This window comes from Eptatretus burgeri, chromosome 10 (genome assembly GCF_056783735.1).
Source record: "Eptatretus burgeri isolate ZD-2024b chromosome 10, Ebu_testis_v1, whole genome shotgun sequence".
Lineage (NCBI taxonomy): Eukaryota > Metazoa > Chordata > Myxini > Myxiniformes > Myxinidae > Eptatretus > Eptatretus burgeri.
In genome coordinates, this window is record NC_140970.1 from 61,306,015 (window position 1) to 61,322,965 (window position 16,951).

At 44.5% G+C, this 16,951-nt stretch overlaps 1 protein-coding gene across 5 annotated transcripts; it reads left to right on the plus strand.

Annotated features, from left to right (window-relative positions):
* The first annotated feature begins 1,164 nt into the window (after positions 1 to 1,164).
* On the plus strand, positions 1,165 to 14,605 carry LOC147018692 (ankyrin repeat domain-containing protein 46-like). 5 transcript variants are annotated; one of them, XM_085898624.1, is made up of 5 exons: positions 1,165 to 1,694; positions 1,864 to 1,917; positions 3,567 to 3,903; positions 4,071 to 4,202; positions 12,296 to 14,605. In XM_085898624.1, exons 2-5 carry the CDS (start codon positions 1,896 to 1,898, stop codon positions 12,495 to 12,497), a joined length of 693 nt encoding a protein of 230 aa, XP_085754750.1. In that variant the 5' UTR covers positions 1,165 to 1,694; positions 1,864 to 1,895; the 3' UTR covers positions 12,498 to 14,605. The 5 variants fall into 5 exon arrangements, with proteins under 5 accessions (XP_085754750.1, XP_085754751.1, XP_085754752.1 ...); XM_085898625.1 differs by having other exon boundaries at positions 1,165 to 1,485; XM_085898626.1 differs by lacking the exon at positions 1,864 to 1,917 and having other exon boundaries at positions 1,166 to 1,485.
* The last annotated feature ends 2,346 nt before the right edge of the window (positions 14,606 to 16,951 follow it).

Here is a 16,951-nt window from a genome sequence, read left to right on the forward strand (position 1 = left end):
GTCCAATCAAAGCGGGACGTCTTGGTACCCGGTCATCACTGCCAGCAGTTATAAAGTGGCATTTCTAGTTATGTCTCTTATTAATGTCACACACCAGTACACAAACACCACACAAAATACACCATACAAAACAAGTCCTGATGAGAGTGTGCAATGTCTGATTGCTCTTTTTGGTTCACGAGTCAGTAAGTGACCACTATATTCGTTATGTGTGTGTGTGTCTGTCTGTCTGTCTGTCCCGAACATAGCTCCGTGGGTTTTGATCTGATCTTGATAAAATTAGGGTGCGAGGTTTGTATCATGATCTAGTTGTGTTTTCCGGAGAATGGGCATGCTGTGCTCATTATGGGTGGAGCCACGCCCAAAAAACGTGTTTTTAGGGGGTAGAAAATTTCAAGTTACATCTTCTCCGAGGGAGTTTGTTGAATCTGGCAGGGGTTTCGGTATTTGGTTAGCCCAATGGCACCTGTATAGCCCCATGGAGCTCGATTTTTCATTTTTGTCCCAAGGTCAAGGTCACAAGGTCACGAACTTAGAAAATGTCAAAAAGAATCACTAAATTGGGCATCGAGCTCCTAGGGTTTTCAACTGTTTCGAATGAAAGTTGGTATGCAAGTCGTGCTCTTCGAGTACTACAACTTTCATCATTTACGTTTTTCCCGATTCCCGCCAGTTTGCCCGTGGCGTCCCCTCGAAGGTCAAACAATTAAAAAGGCGAACCGTGTACATTGCTCGTGAACCATCGCCGTCTCCAGACTTGTGTTTTGTCTATTTTTGCAATAGGCTTCTTCATATCGTCTTATTGACGGTGAATGAAGTGAAATAGCTGGAATACATGAATACTTTACTTGGTTATTAATCCTCGATTAATTTGTTTAATCAGACCGGAATCCGGAATCCGGAAACAGACCGGAAACATCTCCCCATTGAAGTACGAAAGTGTTCTTTTTATTTATACAGTATTGACAGTGTCATCGTCATCGATCTGATTTGTATAGCGGCATCCGCATTAAGGATATTATTGCAGTAATTACAATGGATAATGCAATTTGAGCGACTCGCGGTTTTGGTGAACAAGATTTACCTTTATAAATTTTTTGTTGTTGTTGTTGTTGTTGTTTTTTAAATTATAAGCGGAAGTGACGACGAAGCCCCGCCCCTTAAAATCATAAAGATTTTCTGCTTCCGGTTCCGGGTTTTTTTTTCATTTTGCGTGTGTATTTGCGCGTCACCCCGTGTAAAGAAGCTCTGTCGAGGCGTCGAGCACAAGCAGAGAGGAGCTCAGGTGTACAAGGTGCCGGTCGAACTACAGCGGATAGAATCGCGGGCAGTGTCTCTCTCTCTCTCTCTCTCTCTCTCTCTCTCTCTCTCTCTCTCTCTCTCTCTCTCTCTCTCTCTCTCTCTCTCTCTCTCTCTCTCTCTCTCTCTCTCTCTCTCTCTCTCCAAGCCAAGGTTTCCTCACCGCCATCACGATACTCGCCAGAGGTAAATTGTATTTATTTAATAAAATCTGAGGTGATCCATTGCGGTTTCTGATTGGACAATCATAAGCTCACACTTCACATTGCTCCAAACGCGTTGGAGAGGATTCATGGATCGTTGGTGTTGGGTTCACAGTGTCTGCACAGTTTATCATGTTTTTAGCTTTGCCCCTTCTTGAAGAGAACATATGAGAGGAGAGCTCTGTTAAGCTGGTGAGTATATGGGTATGTAGAATGCACGCAGATCTACTCCAATATAGAACAGCCATTCTCACGTGGACTATGTTCTAGATAGCACTCGGCGTGATTCTCCATCGTTAAATTGTTGGTTCTATTTTCGTTGTGTCTGTCTGTCTGTCTGTTTGTTTGTGACTCTCTCCAGAACGTAGCTCCGTGGCGTTTGATGCGATCTTGATGAAACTTGGACACAAGTTAGGTATGTCCAGTTGTGTCTTTTTGTATGAAGGACGTCCCACGCCCACTTGAACTTTTTATTTAGTTATTTATTTTTTTCTCGAGTTCTTTCTCACAATTTCATTTTCCAGAAGCTGTGCGTAATGTCCATAAGTACAACATATAAAAAATCCGATTTGGTTTGGTCAATTTTGACGGAAGAGATTGGTTTTTACAGTTGGGCTTCCTCAAAAGCTTCCACTAACTCAATTGTACCTATCGTGGTATTGTTCAATAATGCACCGCGAACCATCGTCGCCTCCCAGCTTGTTTGACTTATTTTTGTTTTGGAAATTTAACGGAAATTATTGACTTAACGAGCACTTCTGATGTTGAATTGAAAAAAAACCTTTTGCATTTCATTCTCAAATCTGTCACGCGTCCCTGGTGTGTGTACATCAGTGGTGTCCGTCCGTCTCACTGTGTCCGCCTTTGTCGAACCTGTTTGTGTTTCCATGATCTGAACCTCCAAGCTCGTAATGCAGGAAACCCTGGATTAAATGCCACATTAGAATGAAGGACAGCCTGGTGTTGACTAAGTGGTTGGGGTTGTGGCTTGGGATCCTTGGGTCCTGAGTTCAAGCCACGTTAGACCACTGAATTAATACACCAGGAGGTTGACTCAGCCTGTCATCCTTCCGAGGTCGGCAAAATGAGTACCGGTGTACTGGTAAGGGGGACACTGCATCAGCGGCATAGCCGCGTCCCAACCGATGATGCAACCAGTAGCCACAGGCTGAGAGAGAGAGAGAGAGAGAGAGAGAGAGAGAGAGAGAGAGAGAGAGAGAGAGAGAGAGAGAGAGAGAGAGAGAGAGAGAGAGAGAGAGAGAGAGAGAGAGAGAGAGAGAGAGAGAGAGAGAGAGAGAGAGAGAGAGAGAGAGAGAGAGAGAGAGAGAGAGAGAGAGAGAGAGAGAGAGAGAGAGAGAGAGAGAGAGAGAGAGAGAGAGAGAGAGAGAGAGAGAGAGAGAGAGAGAGAGAGAGAGAGAGAGAGAGAGAGAGAGAGAGAGAGAGAGAGAGAGAGAGAGAGAGAGAGAGAGAGAGAGAGAGAGAGAGAGAGAGAGAGAGAGAGAGAGAGAGAGAGACAGACAGACAGACAGACAGACAGACAGACAGACAGACAGACAGACAGACAGACAGACAGACAGACAGACAGACAGACAGACAGACAGACAGACAGACAGACAGACAGACAGACAGACAGACAGACAGACAGACAGACAGACAGACAGACAGACAGACAGACAGACAGACAGACAGACAGACAGACAGACAGACAGACAGACAGACAGACAGACAGACAGACAGACAGACAGACAGACAGACAGACAGACAGACAGACAGACAGACAGACAGACAGACAGACAGACAGACAGACAGACAGACAGGGTGAGAGTGAGAGAGACACAGAGATACAGAGACACAGAGAGAACTAGTCTTACTCATCAAGGCAAGTGACTCTGCGTTGGTGTGCTGGTCGAACAATGAATGGATGGGATCAACGAGACCTTGATTGAAGTATGCTCACTGCCATGGGAAGCTCGATAGCATTGCTGCTCATATGAACTGGATAAATATAAACTGTAATATTTGTTTATTTGGCCATCATGTATAATGTCCATTTTGAACACCCAGGTAAACCCACAGGCATGGCGTATGTGCCACTGCCAGACATGACGAGTTCGCCAGACTCGCTGTTGCTGCAGGCTTGCGTCTCCGGCGACGCCCAAGCCGTGTGTCACTTGCTCGCCGCCGGAGTCGACCCGGGAGCACCGACCTCTGCGGATTCACGCGGCCGTTCCCCGCTGCACGTGGCAGCTGCTCGAGGTCACGCGTCCGTCTGCGGCGCGTTGTTGCGGGCCGGGGCAGAGTCGACAGCCACGGACGCGCAAGGAAACACGGCGCTGCATTTGTGTGGCCATGGAGAAACTGCTCGTCTTCTGGTTGCGGCTGGCCTGCGTGCTGACACTTGGTATGTTACGTGTGTTGTGGTTTTCGTTTTGTTAGCTGGTTAGATGTGATTCGGCAACGGATTTCGTGGTAACGTGTTGGAAATTCAAAATTGTATTTTGCAACGGCGCACATGGAGACGTTGAATGACACCGCTGTTGCGTTGTTTTGTTTTAAACGTCTTGACAGCAACCACCAAGGTGCCACACCCCTGATGATGGCACGTCGACGAGGGGTTCCTGATGATGTCCTTCGCCTGCTGGAAGCTCTAGAAGAGCAACATGGTGGCATGTCGGGCATGGCTGTAGCAGAAAATGACAGGTGGGCATTTTGCTCGGAAACGTCGTGGTGCCATTCTATGACTAAGTCCCTTTCATTTCACACCAGCCCAGTAAGGAATAATATGTCAGAAAAGTATATAATCTGTCTTGGGGATGCTTGACTCGTCTTGCTGAACTTTCCATGGCATTGTTTCATCACTTCCCCCCCCCCCCAAAGTTTGTGTAATTAATTGACATAATTACTCGTCATTAATAGTCATGCCCTTCTGCACATGGTCCCTCTGACATTGTTTTACTTGTCTGCCGACCCAGATTGACGCTAGCCTTCTCAATGGACTACCTTTGCTCAGGATTAAAAAGTTGCTGCAGAAACTTTTACAAGAATGTTCATGCTGCTTCCATTGCCAAATTCTGTCACACCACCCAGAAGTTGAAAATGATGCAGTAAAATTGTCTCCGTTTAAGTTTGAGAACTCGTTGATTGCATCTTTAAATGCCCCCACACAGTGTCGGAGTATTCGCAAAGGCAGAAATATAAATTAATATAAATTTGATTTCTGGATGAATCAAACAGCAACAAACTGCGATGTGTCCTGACTATAATTCATGTTTGTTTGTCTTGTCATGCTACTCGTACAGTTCTGGGCTGATTACATCCAGGCTTGCTACATCGGATCAGCATGACCTCAATTAGTGTATGGGGTGTTTTTATCTTTGCCAGTCTTTAGGGGGAGGGGAGGGGAGGGGAAGGGGCAGGGTGCAAATTCTCTATGTAAATGTGTTTTGTGTAGCACCGCTCCCGGTGGGAGAGAGTATTACAAGTCCCCACCCTTTACAGTCCTGTACTCCTGTCCTCATCTTTTCCAGTGCAGTGAGGGGTTTTGAATTATGAGCAGTAGCTACGTTTTTACTTCATGCATGTAACCTGGGTTTATTTTTTTTTCTGAGCGATTGAGGTAGCTGTCAGTTGACTATACACCACCCAGATAAAGGTATGTGTCAGGAGAACATGTTGCATGCTTGGAACGATATCGCCCATAGCGCGGCTACTCTGCTGGTAAAATACATAATGCTTAAAGGGGAGGAAATTATATAAATGGCTCTTCTCATAGCATGTGTGAATTCAAGATTGCATAATGGAATGTCACAGATTATAAAATAATATTGCACATTACAATCAACCGTTGTGAATAATTAGCAGTGTTCCAACAGTGAAATTGTGAAGGTCGAGGAATAAATATTGATGGGGAAAGATCAAACCACCTCCGATTTGTAGATGACATCGTTTTCATTTCAAAAATGATGAAGAACTGAAATCTTTGATGAAGTGCTCAAATTTGAGAGTGAAAAGGTCACACAATCTATGTATATGTATATGTATATATGTGTATGTGTTCGTCTAAAAAGTCCATCTAAATTTTTTTTTTTTTTAAAGAAAATGATTTCTGGATGAAGGAAACAACAACATATACATAGACGGGACTGATCAAGGGTATCGTCTAAAATAAGTCTGTCTACTTTTTAGAGGTCCGTCTAAAAAGTAACGGGACTGACTTCACAGAAATTTCATTCCAAAAAATATATTGAAATCACAGCTTGTCCCCTTCAAAATAGTTTCCCTCCAGTCTCACACACTTGTCCATCCTCTTCTTCCATGCTTCGATGCACCCCTGGAAAGCTTCTTCTGGAATCCTTCAGAGCTTCGTCATCACGGCCCTTTTGATGGCCTCCACGGGTCGGAAATCGGGTCCCCTTGATCACCCCCTTGAGCTTGGGGAAAAAGAAAAAATCACAAGGGGCCAAGTCTGGCGAATACAGGGGTCGCTCCAGAGTTGGCACGTTCCTCTCCGCCAGAAACTGTCGGATGCTCAGGGCACTGTGAGCAGGGGCATTGTCATGGTGGAGCACCCAGGCGTTGTTCTCCCACAGATCCCTCCTCATGTCTCGGACTGATCTCATGAGGTGCCGGAGGATCTCCTTGTACACTTATTGATTCACTGTTTGACCCTGTGGTAGAAACTCGACGTGGACGATGCCCTTGATGTCAAAAAACGCGATGAGCATCACCTTGACCTTCGACTTCGACATCCTTGCTTTCTTTGGTCTTGGTGATGCCGGACTTTTCCACTGACGACTCTGCCGTTTGGTCTCGGGATCGTCTTCGAATATCCATGATTCATCGCCAGTAATGACTCTCCCGAGCAGGTCTGGATCATTCTCGAGGCGCTCGATAATGTCTTGACAGACAGTGACTCTGCTGTTTCTGGTCCTCGGACAACAGCTTGGGGACCATCTTTGCGCACACCTTGCGCATTTCGAGATTTTCAGTGATGATACTCCAGACAGTGTCCTTGTTTATGGAAAGTTCCTCAGCAATCATCCGCACTGTGAGTCGACGATCTGCACACCATCTGCTTCACACGCTCGATGTTGTCCGCCGTTCTGCTCGTTGAAGGTCTTCCAGACCGTGGATCGTCTTCAACCTCTTCCCGTCCCTCTTTGAACCTCTTGTGCCATTCAAATGCACGTGTACGTGACATCATTTCTTCCCCGTAGACTTGCTGCAGCATTGCGAAGGATTAGGAAGGTGTTTTGCCAAACTTGGCAAAAAACTTCAGATTAGATTAGCTGTCTGCTCACGACTCATAGCGCGACGACTCAGACTGGACAACGTGTAACGCACGACCTGTAAAAAAATCACACAATGAGCGCAGTCAACCATCACCAATCATATATATCTTCTTCTTCTTCTTTCGGCTGCTCCCGTTAGGGGTCGCCACAGCGGATCCGCATAGTGATTTGGCACATGTTTTACGCCGGATGCCCTTCCTGACGCAACCCTGGTCGCCTCTTACGACACAGGGATATGGTACACCTATTTTAACCGGGGTATACACCGGCCCAGTATACTGGTACTCATTTCGCCGACCTCAGAAGGATGGCAGGCTGAGTCAACCCCCTGGTGTATTAATTCAGTGGCTCAACGGGGCTTGAACTCAGGACCTTTTGGATCCCAAGCGCTGCCCTAACCACTGCGCCAACACCAGACTTATATATATATATATATATATATATATATATATATATATATATATATATATATATATATATATATATATATATATATATATATATATATATATATATATATATATATATATATATATATATATATATATATATATATATATATATATATATATATCTGTATATATATATATATATATATATATATATATATATATATATATATATATATATATATATTGCTGAAATGTTGCGAAAGACTGTGATGCAACCCGTTCATTCAAGTTGCGTAAGTGGAGCACACTGCAGGCTCAGTCCCGTTACTTTTTTGACGGACCTCGTGTATATATATATATATATATATATATATACAGGTATATATATTCTTTTTCTCGCCGCCAGTCAGTCAGTCTGTCTGTCCGTCCGTTTGGGGAGGGGCTTCTCAGTTCAGGGAAGGGCTTCAAAATCAAATTGCCACCATTTTATTTGCTCTGTGGAACCTCTTTTGTAAGGCTCACACTTTCTTGTACTCTTTCGGCTTTATCTTAACTCCAATTCGAGATCTGATTTCATTTTTTTGTAGTCGCTAAGATGGTGTAATTTTGAGATGCAACAAATAGGAAGAAAATTTGTGTTTTTATAAAATAAAAAAGCATTTTAAGTGAAATTAAGGCTTGTAATATAAAGGTCATTCAGACTCCCAATTCACCATCCAATTAAATTTTTTCTTGTCGTTGAGATAGTTCAAGTTTAAATTGCAGCAAAAGGTGAGAAAATCGGACAAATATTGGTGTTTTTAAAGAAAAATGCATTCTTACATCCGTTTTGAATGTATCTGGTCTGATGCGATGTGGGGAGGGGGAGTTATCAAGTTACCTTATTTTTTTAATCATGGTTACCTTTTGAAGAAACAAAGGGACATTTTGATTACAACTGCAAAGAAAACTAAGTAATACATGTTAGTGATCGTGGCAGTGTTCATTTCTACACTGCCCAAAGACGGTACATTTTCACAATGCTGGGGAAAGAAAATCGTAAAGTTTTAAATGAAAAAAACTTGGTTTTCACGCAAGTTTTCAAGGCTGAATTGTGTGCAAGTTCAGGATTTATAAACAAACTATTTCATGTGTGCACGCACATGTAATTCATTTGTGTGAAACTAGCAGAGCCTACCTGGTGCTTTGCTGAAAGACTAATTAGTCGTCCTGTTTGCCAAAAAATTTGGGTGAGAAAGAGAAGGAATGGAAGACCATATTGTTACGGCTGTGGAAATTCGCAATCCACCATAAAGGGTCCGTAGATCAGTTATGACGCTAAGTTCATGTGTAGTTAGTCCACACCTGTTGTTTAGGGGGAATATTGGTGATTCATCCAGGCTGCGACGCTTTGAGTTTGCCATTTTTCTTTCTATATCATTATTTTGGACAATTAAGCCGCCAGCAACTGAAACACCACCACTTTCGCCTCTTTACCTCCACAACTCCATCCTGCAAACATCGCTTCACCGCCATTCTCAAACGATGCCCGCCAACCACCAAACCACCACGGCAAACCCCCCACCACCTTCGCCTTTCTCCTTCCACAACCATCAACCACACCACCAGTCAAGACCGAACGTCGTGCTGTCCAGAGCCTGTTTGGTGATTCTTGCCGAACGCAGCAAGCCACGAGTGCACATGGATCCTTTCGGGAGAGGAGAAACGGATCAGGAAGGCTTCACGCCCCTTTTCTTCCATCCAATGACTGAGCATCAGGTGGCATGGCCCCACCTCCGAACCCGCTGTGAATGCGTTCCTTTTAGGAGAGGAAAACGGATCAGGAAAGGCTCACGCCCCTTTTTCTCGTCCAATGGGCGAGCGTCGGGCGGTGTGGCCCCGCCTCCAAGTGCGTTTTGATCCGCAAATCTGCATACAAGCTCCTCCCCCGGTCTATAAAGATGTGAGCACAACGCAGCTCGGGTGTGCAGAAAGGGGTGCAGAAAGTGGCGCTAGTCAGAAGTCATGGAGTCTGAGAGGTTGTTGTTGCGGGGATCGGACGGCGAAGGGGACGGAGCTCGGAGGTGAGGTCGAGGGACGAGTCGCGGTGTGAAGCAGGGACGCGGAAGAGGGCTCAGGGGCGAGAGTTCGCCGGAGTCGGTGCGGTCCCGGGACTCCGCTAGCGGGACGGAGCGTCCGCCATTCCCCTCTCCCGACCCCGATCATTAACAATTCCCCTCCCCCCCATCCGCGCTGAGATAGCGCCGGTAACCCCGTCCATTCCTCAACCCAACCGTGATGCCGACTAACACGTGCCTGCGTGACGCACGCCCAAAGGAGCTCACCGACCATACCAGGGGCACAGAGTCGAGCGCGTTACGCAGACATTGCGGCTTGCCCGCCATCACGCCACGAGGGCGTGGATAAGACCCTTTCGGTCTCGTGGACCTGGCCGATCACCCAGGTCCCACGTTCATTTGGTCCACGGACCAGTCTGCCTCCTTGCCTGTGAAGGTGGCTTGTATTTTAATTGATTTTGGTGTAAATGTGTTTGTGTGGCGCCAGTCTTTTAAGTAAACCCGTATAAGTGCTTGTACATTGCTTTATTCGGTTGTAGCTCTGCGTTGCTTTTATTGTTTTGACTGTTTTATGTGCATTTTTGTATGGCTGTGAATACGTGCTTGCCGTGTGTGTGTGTGTGTGTGTGTGTGTGTGTGTGTGTGTGTGTGTGTGTGTGTGTGTGTGTGTGTGTGTGTGTGTGTGTGTGTGTGTGTGTGTGTGTGTGTGTGTGTGTGTGTGTGTGTGTAATAAAGTGTTGTTGAACTGTTTCCCATTTCGTTGCGTCCTTTCCTTTGTTTGAAAGTTCCATCTTGCATCACGTAAGGGATTGGTAGTGGGTGTAGACACCCAATAAATAATCTGAACCGTCGAGGTCGACAATAACTCCGCTCGGTTATCCCTGCAGCACGGAACGAGCCGCTTAAGCGGTTCATGTCCGAAGTCGACCTGCGGCTTTGTACAACTCCTCGGTACGCTATCCCCGTGGGTACTTAGGTATATCGACATTCGGTGATTCACCCTATTTCGCGCGGGTAGAATGCGGACTGGGTTGTGGTGAGGTTAAACCCCCACCCGTGACTGGCTCCTGGCGGTAGTTCCAGGAGGGTGACGACTGAATTGTCTGTTCCGGTGGGCGACGCGTCGCGATTCGAGTTACATGGCCGATCGCACGCCGGGCGGGCGGAAATTCGTAACACTATACATAGAGTGCTTTGACCCCTATCCCACCCCTCTCCCTGTCCCCGTCCTCACGTCCCACTCCCCCCCCCCATTCCTTTGCTCCCCATCCGTCCTGATGTCCCTTCCCACTAAAAATGTCTCGCACACGATGAAAGGCTTTGACAGGCCCCTCCGTTTTTGGGGGGAGGGGAGATGAGGGGTGGTCAGAAATATACATACATAACCATAACCAAATATACTTTTGTTCCATTATAAGAAGATTGCCATCTCTGTTGCCTCTTCCCTGTTCACCAACTGTTGTCTCTGGGAATTTTTTTTCTTCGATGTGACCAAATGTTTCACCGAAAAAAGTAATGTGCAACTTGCCTTCATTGCAGTCCACAAACAAATAATTGCCAATGTAATCTCACACCCACTCGTAACTCTCGTGTGCTTTGCATGGTGACGAGTACAATTTCCATTTGATTTGTGCTCCAGGGAAATGTGCCTTTTTGAAGCGTGGAGAGTTTGGCAATACTTCATGTGAGAATAAACAAATAACACCGAACAGAATGGCACCAGCGAGTGTTAAAGGGACCACTTGATCATCCCACGTCCATTCTTTCTTTCACACGAGATGTCACGTAGCCATTAACCTCATTGAAGGGCAAGCCTACGTGCTTTGCTGCAAATTGCATGGGCAGTTAGAATTGAAGTGTAACATGATTGTTCATGCAGTGCCACAAAACTGCCAATTTGGAGTGTTTCATGATGAATGTCATTAATTTTATTTTCTCACCTGGTGTTGGCTTTACAGTTAAGGTGGCTGGCTGAATATCTTTGGATCTTGAGTTTGAGCCCCTGTCGTGATGTATGTGTCCTATGGGCTAATGGGAGCCCAACTACAGGCACGTTCCCCTCCACTAATTATAAGGCAAGCGTCAGGGCTCACCGAAGAACCGATTGATGCTCATCATGTAGTCCACGCGGTGGCACCATATTAGCATGAAGGTGCCATTTTACAGAGTGATATGATCTAGCTGAGATATGGGGGTGGGGGAAGCACCAGACCAGACAAAAAATTCTGTATGTGACCACCCATGTAAGTGATTGAGTATTTTACCTCTATGATTTTTACCTATGTAAAAATCCATTGCTTCCCACTTGTCATTGACTGTGGCTTATTTTACCGGGATAAAAAGACTAACTTGATTTGCTAGTTGCATCATAACTGAGGCCTGGCTGTGCTTCTACCAGGGCACTGGCAATAACTCAACTATTCTCCACCAAAAGACTGGGATCTTTAACATTTACAAGCTAATGCTAGCAGATGGAACACCCAGCTTGACGTCCTTCTGAGGGAGAGCAGCACACTCATTGATGTAACGCAGCCTGTGAAATGTCAATCTGACTGTTTACAGTCAGGCTGAGAATCAAACCCGGAGTATGATGCATCCCATTACTTTAATGTTTTGCATTTTCATCCTTTTAACATCTACAGGCGAGCAATTTGGGAAAGGTACTGCCACATACTGGTCTTCTCTTTCTGAGGGATAGTGTGGGATCTTTTATTTTGATTTCCACAACCTAAATCCAGATGGGACCATTGTTACGTCCTTGAGGGATCGATGGTATGCTCCAACACTACATCAGAATGGCGTTTGTCATGACACATGACACTGTCAGAGGTTGAACCCAGACTAAAGAGCTCAAAAGTGAGGACATTTTAAACTCGGTTATTCTGATCGTCCTGGAATCTAGGAGATGTTGTGGTGTCAATAAGATGTAATAATTGCTGAGCTTGTTCTTGGTGTGGAGGGTTGAATTTGATGCATGAACAAGTTGGGATTTCTTTCCATAATTGAAATCAAAAGTGGCATTTCATTGACACTTTGTCTTTGACCTTTCTCAGTGTACTTGAGCGGCTTCTGAGCCCGGGAAGACCTCGAGAGCATGCTGTCATGGCTGGAATGTGTGGCCTGTGGCGTGAGCTCATTTCCGAGCTGGGTTTGGGCGTTGTGCTGTTGCTGCTTACAGGGCTCGCTCTTCTTTCTCTCGCCATCGCCTACTTCGTCAGCCTGCCTGCACATGCTCACCACCGTGTCCTGCAGTAATCGAGTGTCCGTCCATTCATCCGGGTCTCAAAAGTCCTACACTTTTAACACCTTGTACTACAAATTTTCCATTGCCTTATGCTCTCTGTATTTGTCATTTTGTACCTCTTTGGACCCAAAGTTCACTTTGTTTTCTCACTGCTTGTGCATCCTTGCAGCTGGCATGGTGTGCAGAAGCAAAATGGGTGGCATCATTGAGCCAAGCTCAGAAATCTAGCGAAACGGGGCTCCTGCTTTTTCAAAGTATTTCTTGAAGTAGACCGACCACCTGAAAGTTTTGTTTTTTATATACAATGTCAAGGCTCGTATAAGAGCTAACACACAGAACGTATAACAAAGGGAGCAGGAGACGAGGGGTCGGAGAGGGAAGCACAAACGGTGAGGAACAGAGACATTAGGAGATCTGTGGAAGTGAGAGAGGATGGGGCGAGGTACACGGGGTAAACGAGATGAACACTACAGGGACTTTCAGGAAGGAAAGCAGGGAATTTGAAGGAGGTGGATTAACGAGGGTAGAAAAGATCATAGTTTTGGATGGAGGAAGAGAAGAGATTGTGGTGAACAGCTGTTTTGAAGACTTGGAGGGAAGAGTGGGATTGAAGAGAGTGTGGGAGTTTGTTCCAAAGGTGGGTAAAAAGAGGAATGAAAGAGTGAAGGTGAGCAGTGATTGTTGATTTTGGTAGTTTTACTCGAAGGGGGTTGCTGGCGGACTTTGAGCACCCTGCTGAAATATGGGCGGGACAGATTTCTGATCACATGTTGGCCATTGTAGATTGCTATTTCTTCAATGCAAAATGAATGTTGACATGCTTGCAAAAGCAAAATAGTTTTGCAGAATGTCTGTTATGTTGATTATACAGAATGAAAAACATTCCTTTTAGCTCAGCACTTCCTCAAAGCTTTTGGTGCATTTTCAAAGGTACTTTCTCGATGTTGCTGAATTGTTGATTGTTAATTTATGCAGATGGACAGGCTGGCTCCACTGGGGTCACGGACGGGTTTGGGTCAGACGGGCCAACTCCCCCAGAATTGAGGTGTTTTATTTGGACTTGTAACCTCTCCCACCAGGAGCAGTGCTGTGCCATACACATTTACATAGAGAAGTGGGGTCCTATCCCCCAGGTCCATGGTTTAAAATTATTTATTTATATATGTATATAAACAAACATGCAAGCACACACACACACACACACACACACACACACACACACACACACACACACACACACACACACACACACACACACACACACACACACACACACTTCTAAAATTATAGTATGAAGGCAAGGCTCATGGTGGAGTTAAACAACAGACAAGCAGTTTCACAGACTGATAGAAGGTCAGAGTATCGTGCAGACAAAGATGCACAGAAACATCACAGGCGAACAGTTGAGTAGCAGGGATAGGGAAATATGAATAAGGGGACTGGGGTCAGTGGGAGCGTATGTGAGAAAGCATGGTTATATATTGGTCATGCGGCTTGAAAGACTGGAGGGCGGAGCACGGAAAAACATCTAAGTCACGTGATGGTGACCATGTTTACCAATACTGAAGGGCCAGGGTGCTTTGGCAGCATTTCATTGAATTAGTCTTTATGCATCATATATATATGTGCGCACGAACCTTTCTGTTTTTTAATGTACGCACGGTGTGAAATGCCACCACTTTTGCACATTATTAGATTAGATGACCCCAACTCGACCTTGTTGCGAGCGATGCACCTCTCGTGTTCCGCATGCCCTGCATACGCGTCTGGTTCAGGTCTGACTATAAATGCACCCCTACATCTTTTGTGTGTTACCTCTGTATATTTGTCCTTCAACCAATTGTGTTGGATCGGGCCATGTACACACGCTTTTGTACACAGTTTATTTTGTACAAAGTTTCTTTTGGATGTATATTTTACCAAGTTGCTTTGATCTTTCGTCTTGTCACAATTTTGTTCCATGAACTGTTGAATCAGGGCTGGAGAAGTGGTTTGCTTGGATTTCTGCCCTCAATTGGTTTGTCGGCCAGTGGGAAATTTTGTTACATTTTATTTCAATCTTGAAATGCTTCACTTTTCATCCTTTTGTGCACATTTTACTGTGTTCGTTTAGATTTTTTTTAAAAATTAATTTATTTCATTTTTATATCTGTACCATTCCGTGAAAAGTACACGTCTCATGTTGAAGGTACAAGCTTGCCTATCGTTTGCTGCCCCATCGAATGACATTTTCACCTTTTTCTTGAACTCAACCATCTTGAATTCCTGAAAGCAAATGACCAGATGGAAGGCTGAAGTCTCGTTTGCTGGTGTCTTTTGTGGCTAAGTGTACTCAAGTTTAGTTTTGGACAGGTTGGAGCTTGGTTATGAGAGGAACAAGGATGTGTATATACAGTATTTGATACCTTCAGTATTGACTGCCATGTTGTAATGGAATATAATTTTTTTTTTCTTCAACAGGTGTATTTCTTGTAAAGTTCGGTGGACTTGCATGTCCTTCATCACTGTTCTGTGTAATTGATGTGTTCAATACACTCAACGTCTGTATTGTGGTGTATTTAATTTGCCATATAAACGATGACACTTTTCAGATGTGGATGTTTCAGATATTCTCCAAACATCCGAACAGGTACATACAAATTAGCCATGACAGAGTCCGCAGCTTTACGTGGATTCCAAAAGACCTTGGACGCATTTCATATATTTACATGAAAATGGTTTGAACGTGCATATTTATACCATTAGTCATTTACCGTTCTGCTGGGAGTCGTGTACAATGTACATACTTTGTGCACCGAAGTTGAAAAATCCCCCTCACCCCCTCACCTTTACCTTTGTCCCCCATCTTTCCAATAAACCCCATGTGGGATCCTTCCTTTAGTCCTTTCTTTACCTTTTCTCCTCTCCTCTCTCTTCCTGATCTTGTCCCATTTATGTGTTACTGACGCCACCAAAGGTGGATGGAGGTTATGTTTTCACCCTTGTCGATTTGTCTTTGAGCAGGATATCTCAAGTTATGGACAGATTCTGACGAGACTTTGTGAACGAGTTGGGTGTGTGTCGACAAGAACAAATTGATTCGATTTTGGTGAAGATCCTGATACGAGAATTTTTTTAAAACTGATTCTTCACAATTGAGAGATGGGGTCAAAAATGATAAATCTCAAAACTCAACGTTATGGACAGGTTACGACACCACTTGGTGGATGAGTTGGGTAGGTGACAATAACGAGCTGTGGATTGAACCAAGACCCTAGCACACATTGGCCGACTATTTGAGATCAATGTGAAATCGACCAATTTATACGAATAAGGGCCTGACAAATGCAGTCATTTGTCAAGCTCGACTCGACAAATGTATATAGATCGTCTTAAAAAAAAATTGGATACAGAGTCAAGTAGAGAGAGGGGAGGGAACACCAACAGCAGGGTTGAATGATAAAATAGAGAGAGACAGAGATAGAGACAGAGACAGACACATGGACAAAGAATGGGTGTGGGGAGGAATGTGGGGTAGGAGTGGACAAAATGGATACAGAAACAAATTCTCAGGATGGTAAAAATGGAAATTTGGAAGGTGGTGGTCTTGGATGTGGGTGATTAACGGGGGTCGAAAAGGTCATGGTTTTGTAACGGGAATGATCTGATTATGCAATCTTAAATTGTGTATTTTCTAACATTTAGGCTCATGGAACACGAGTTTATCCAGCCATTTCTTCAACTTGCAGCGATATTGGAATTTTAATGCTGGCTTCGATCCACAAACTTTTGAGTGATTGATTACTCTATATTTTTATAAGCACACTCTTGTTTTAAGAAAGTGATCATCATTGTATGGGATAGGAGGAAGAGGATATCCTGTGATAAAATCCTGATCTTCTATTCCATATGGGTTGCTTTGTAAATGGTGATTTCATTCGACCAGAAACATCCGGGGTGTGTATAGTCAACTCGCCATTGCTTTCCAAGCCAGCCATTCCTGATCAACTGTTTCATTGGAGTGCTTAAGCTACTTGGTGAGCGCTCTACAAGCTGATTGGTAATGGAACACTCCCTTGACCCTGGGTACTTGCAACACATATATATATATATATATATATATATATATATATATATATATATATATATATATATATATATATACACTAGTAAAGGTGCCCGTCTTGGACGGGCGTCACTGGCAACATATGGTAAAAGACAGATAGCATGAATGTATTTTAAACAATATATTATATCATTTTTATCCATTGATTATCATTCAGGTTTTCCCCTTCAACTGTCCCACAGTAGCTCCACTTCGATGACATTACCATGTAGTTTAGTGACTACATAACGTGTACCATTCGTGAGTTCCGGGGGATCCATAGAGCGCATTAAAATTACAGGGCACCCTACTTTAAAGTGATCCAAAAGGCCGGATCAGTTTCGTCTACATATTCATATCTTGTAGATTTTAGCTGGCCGG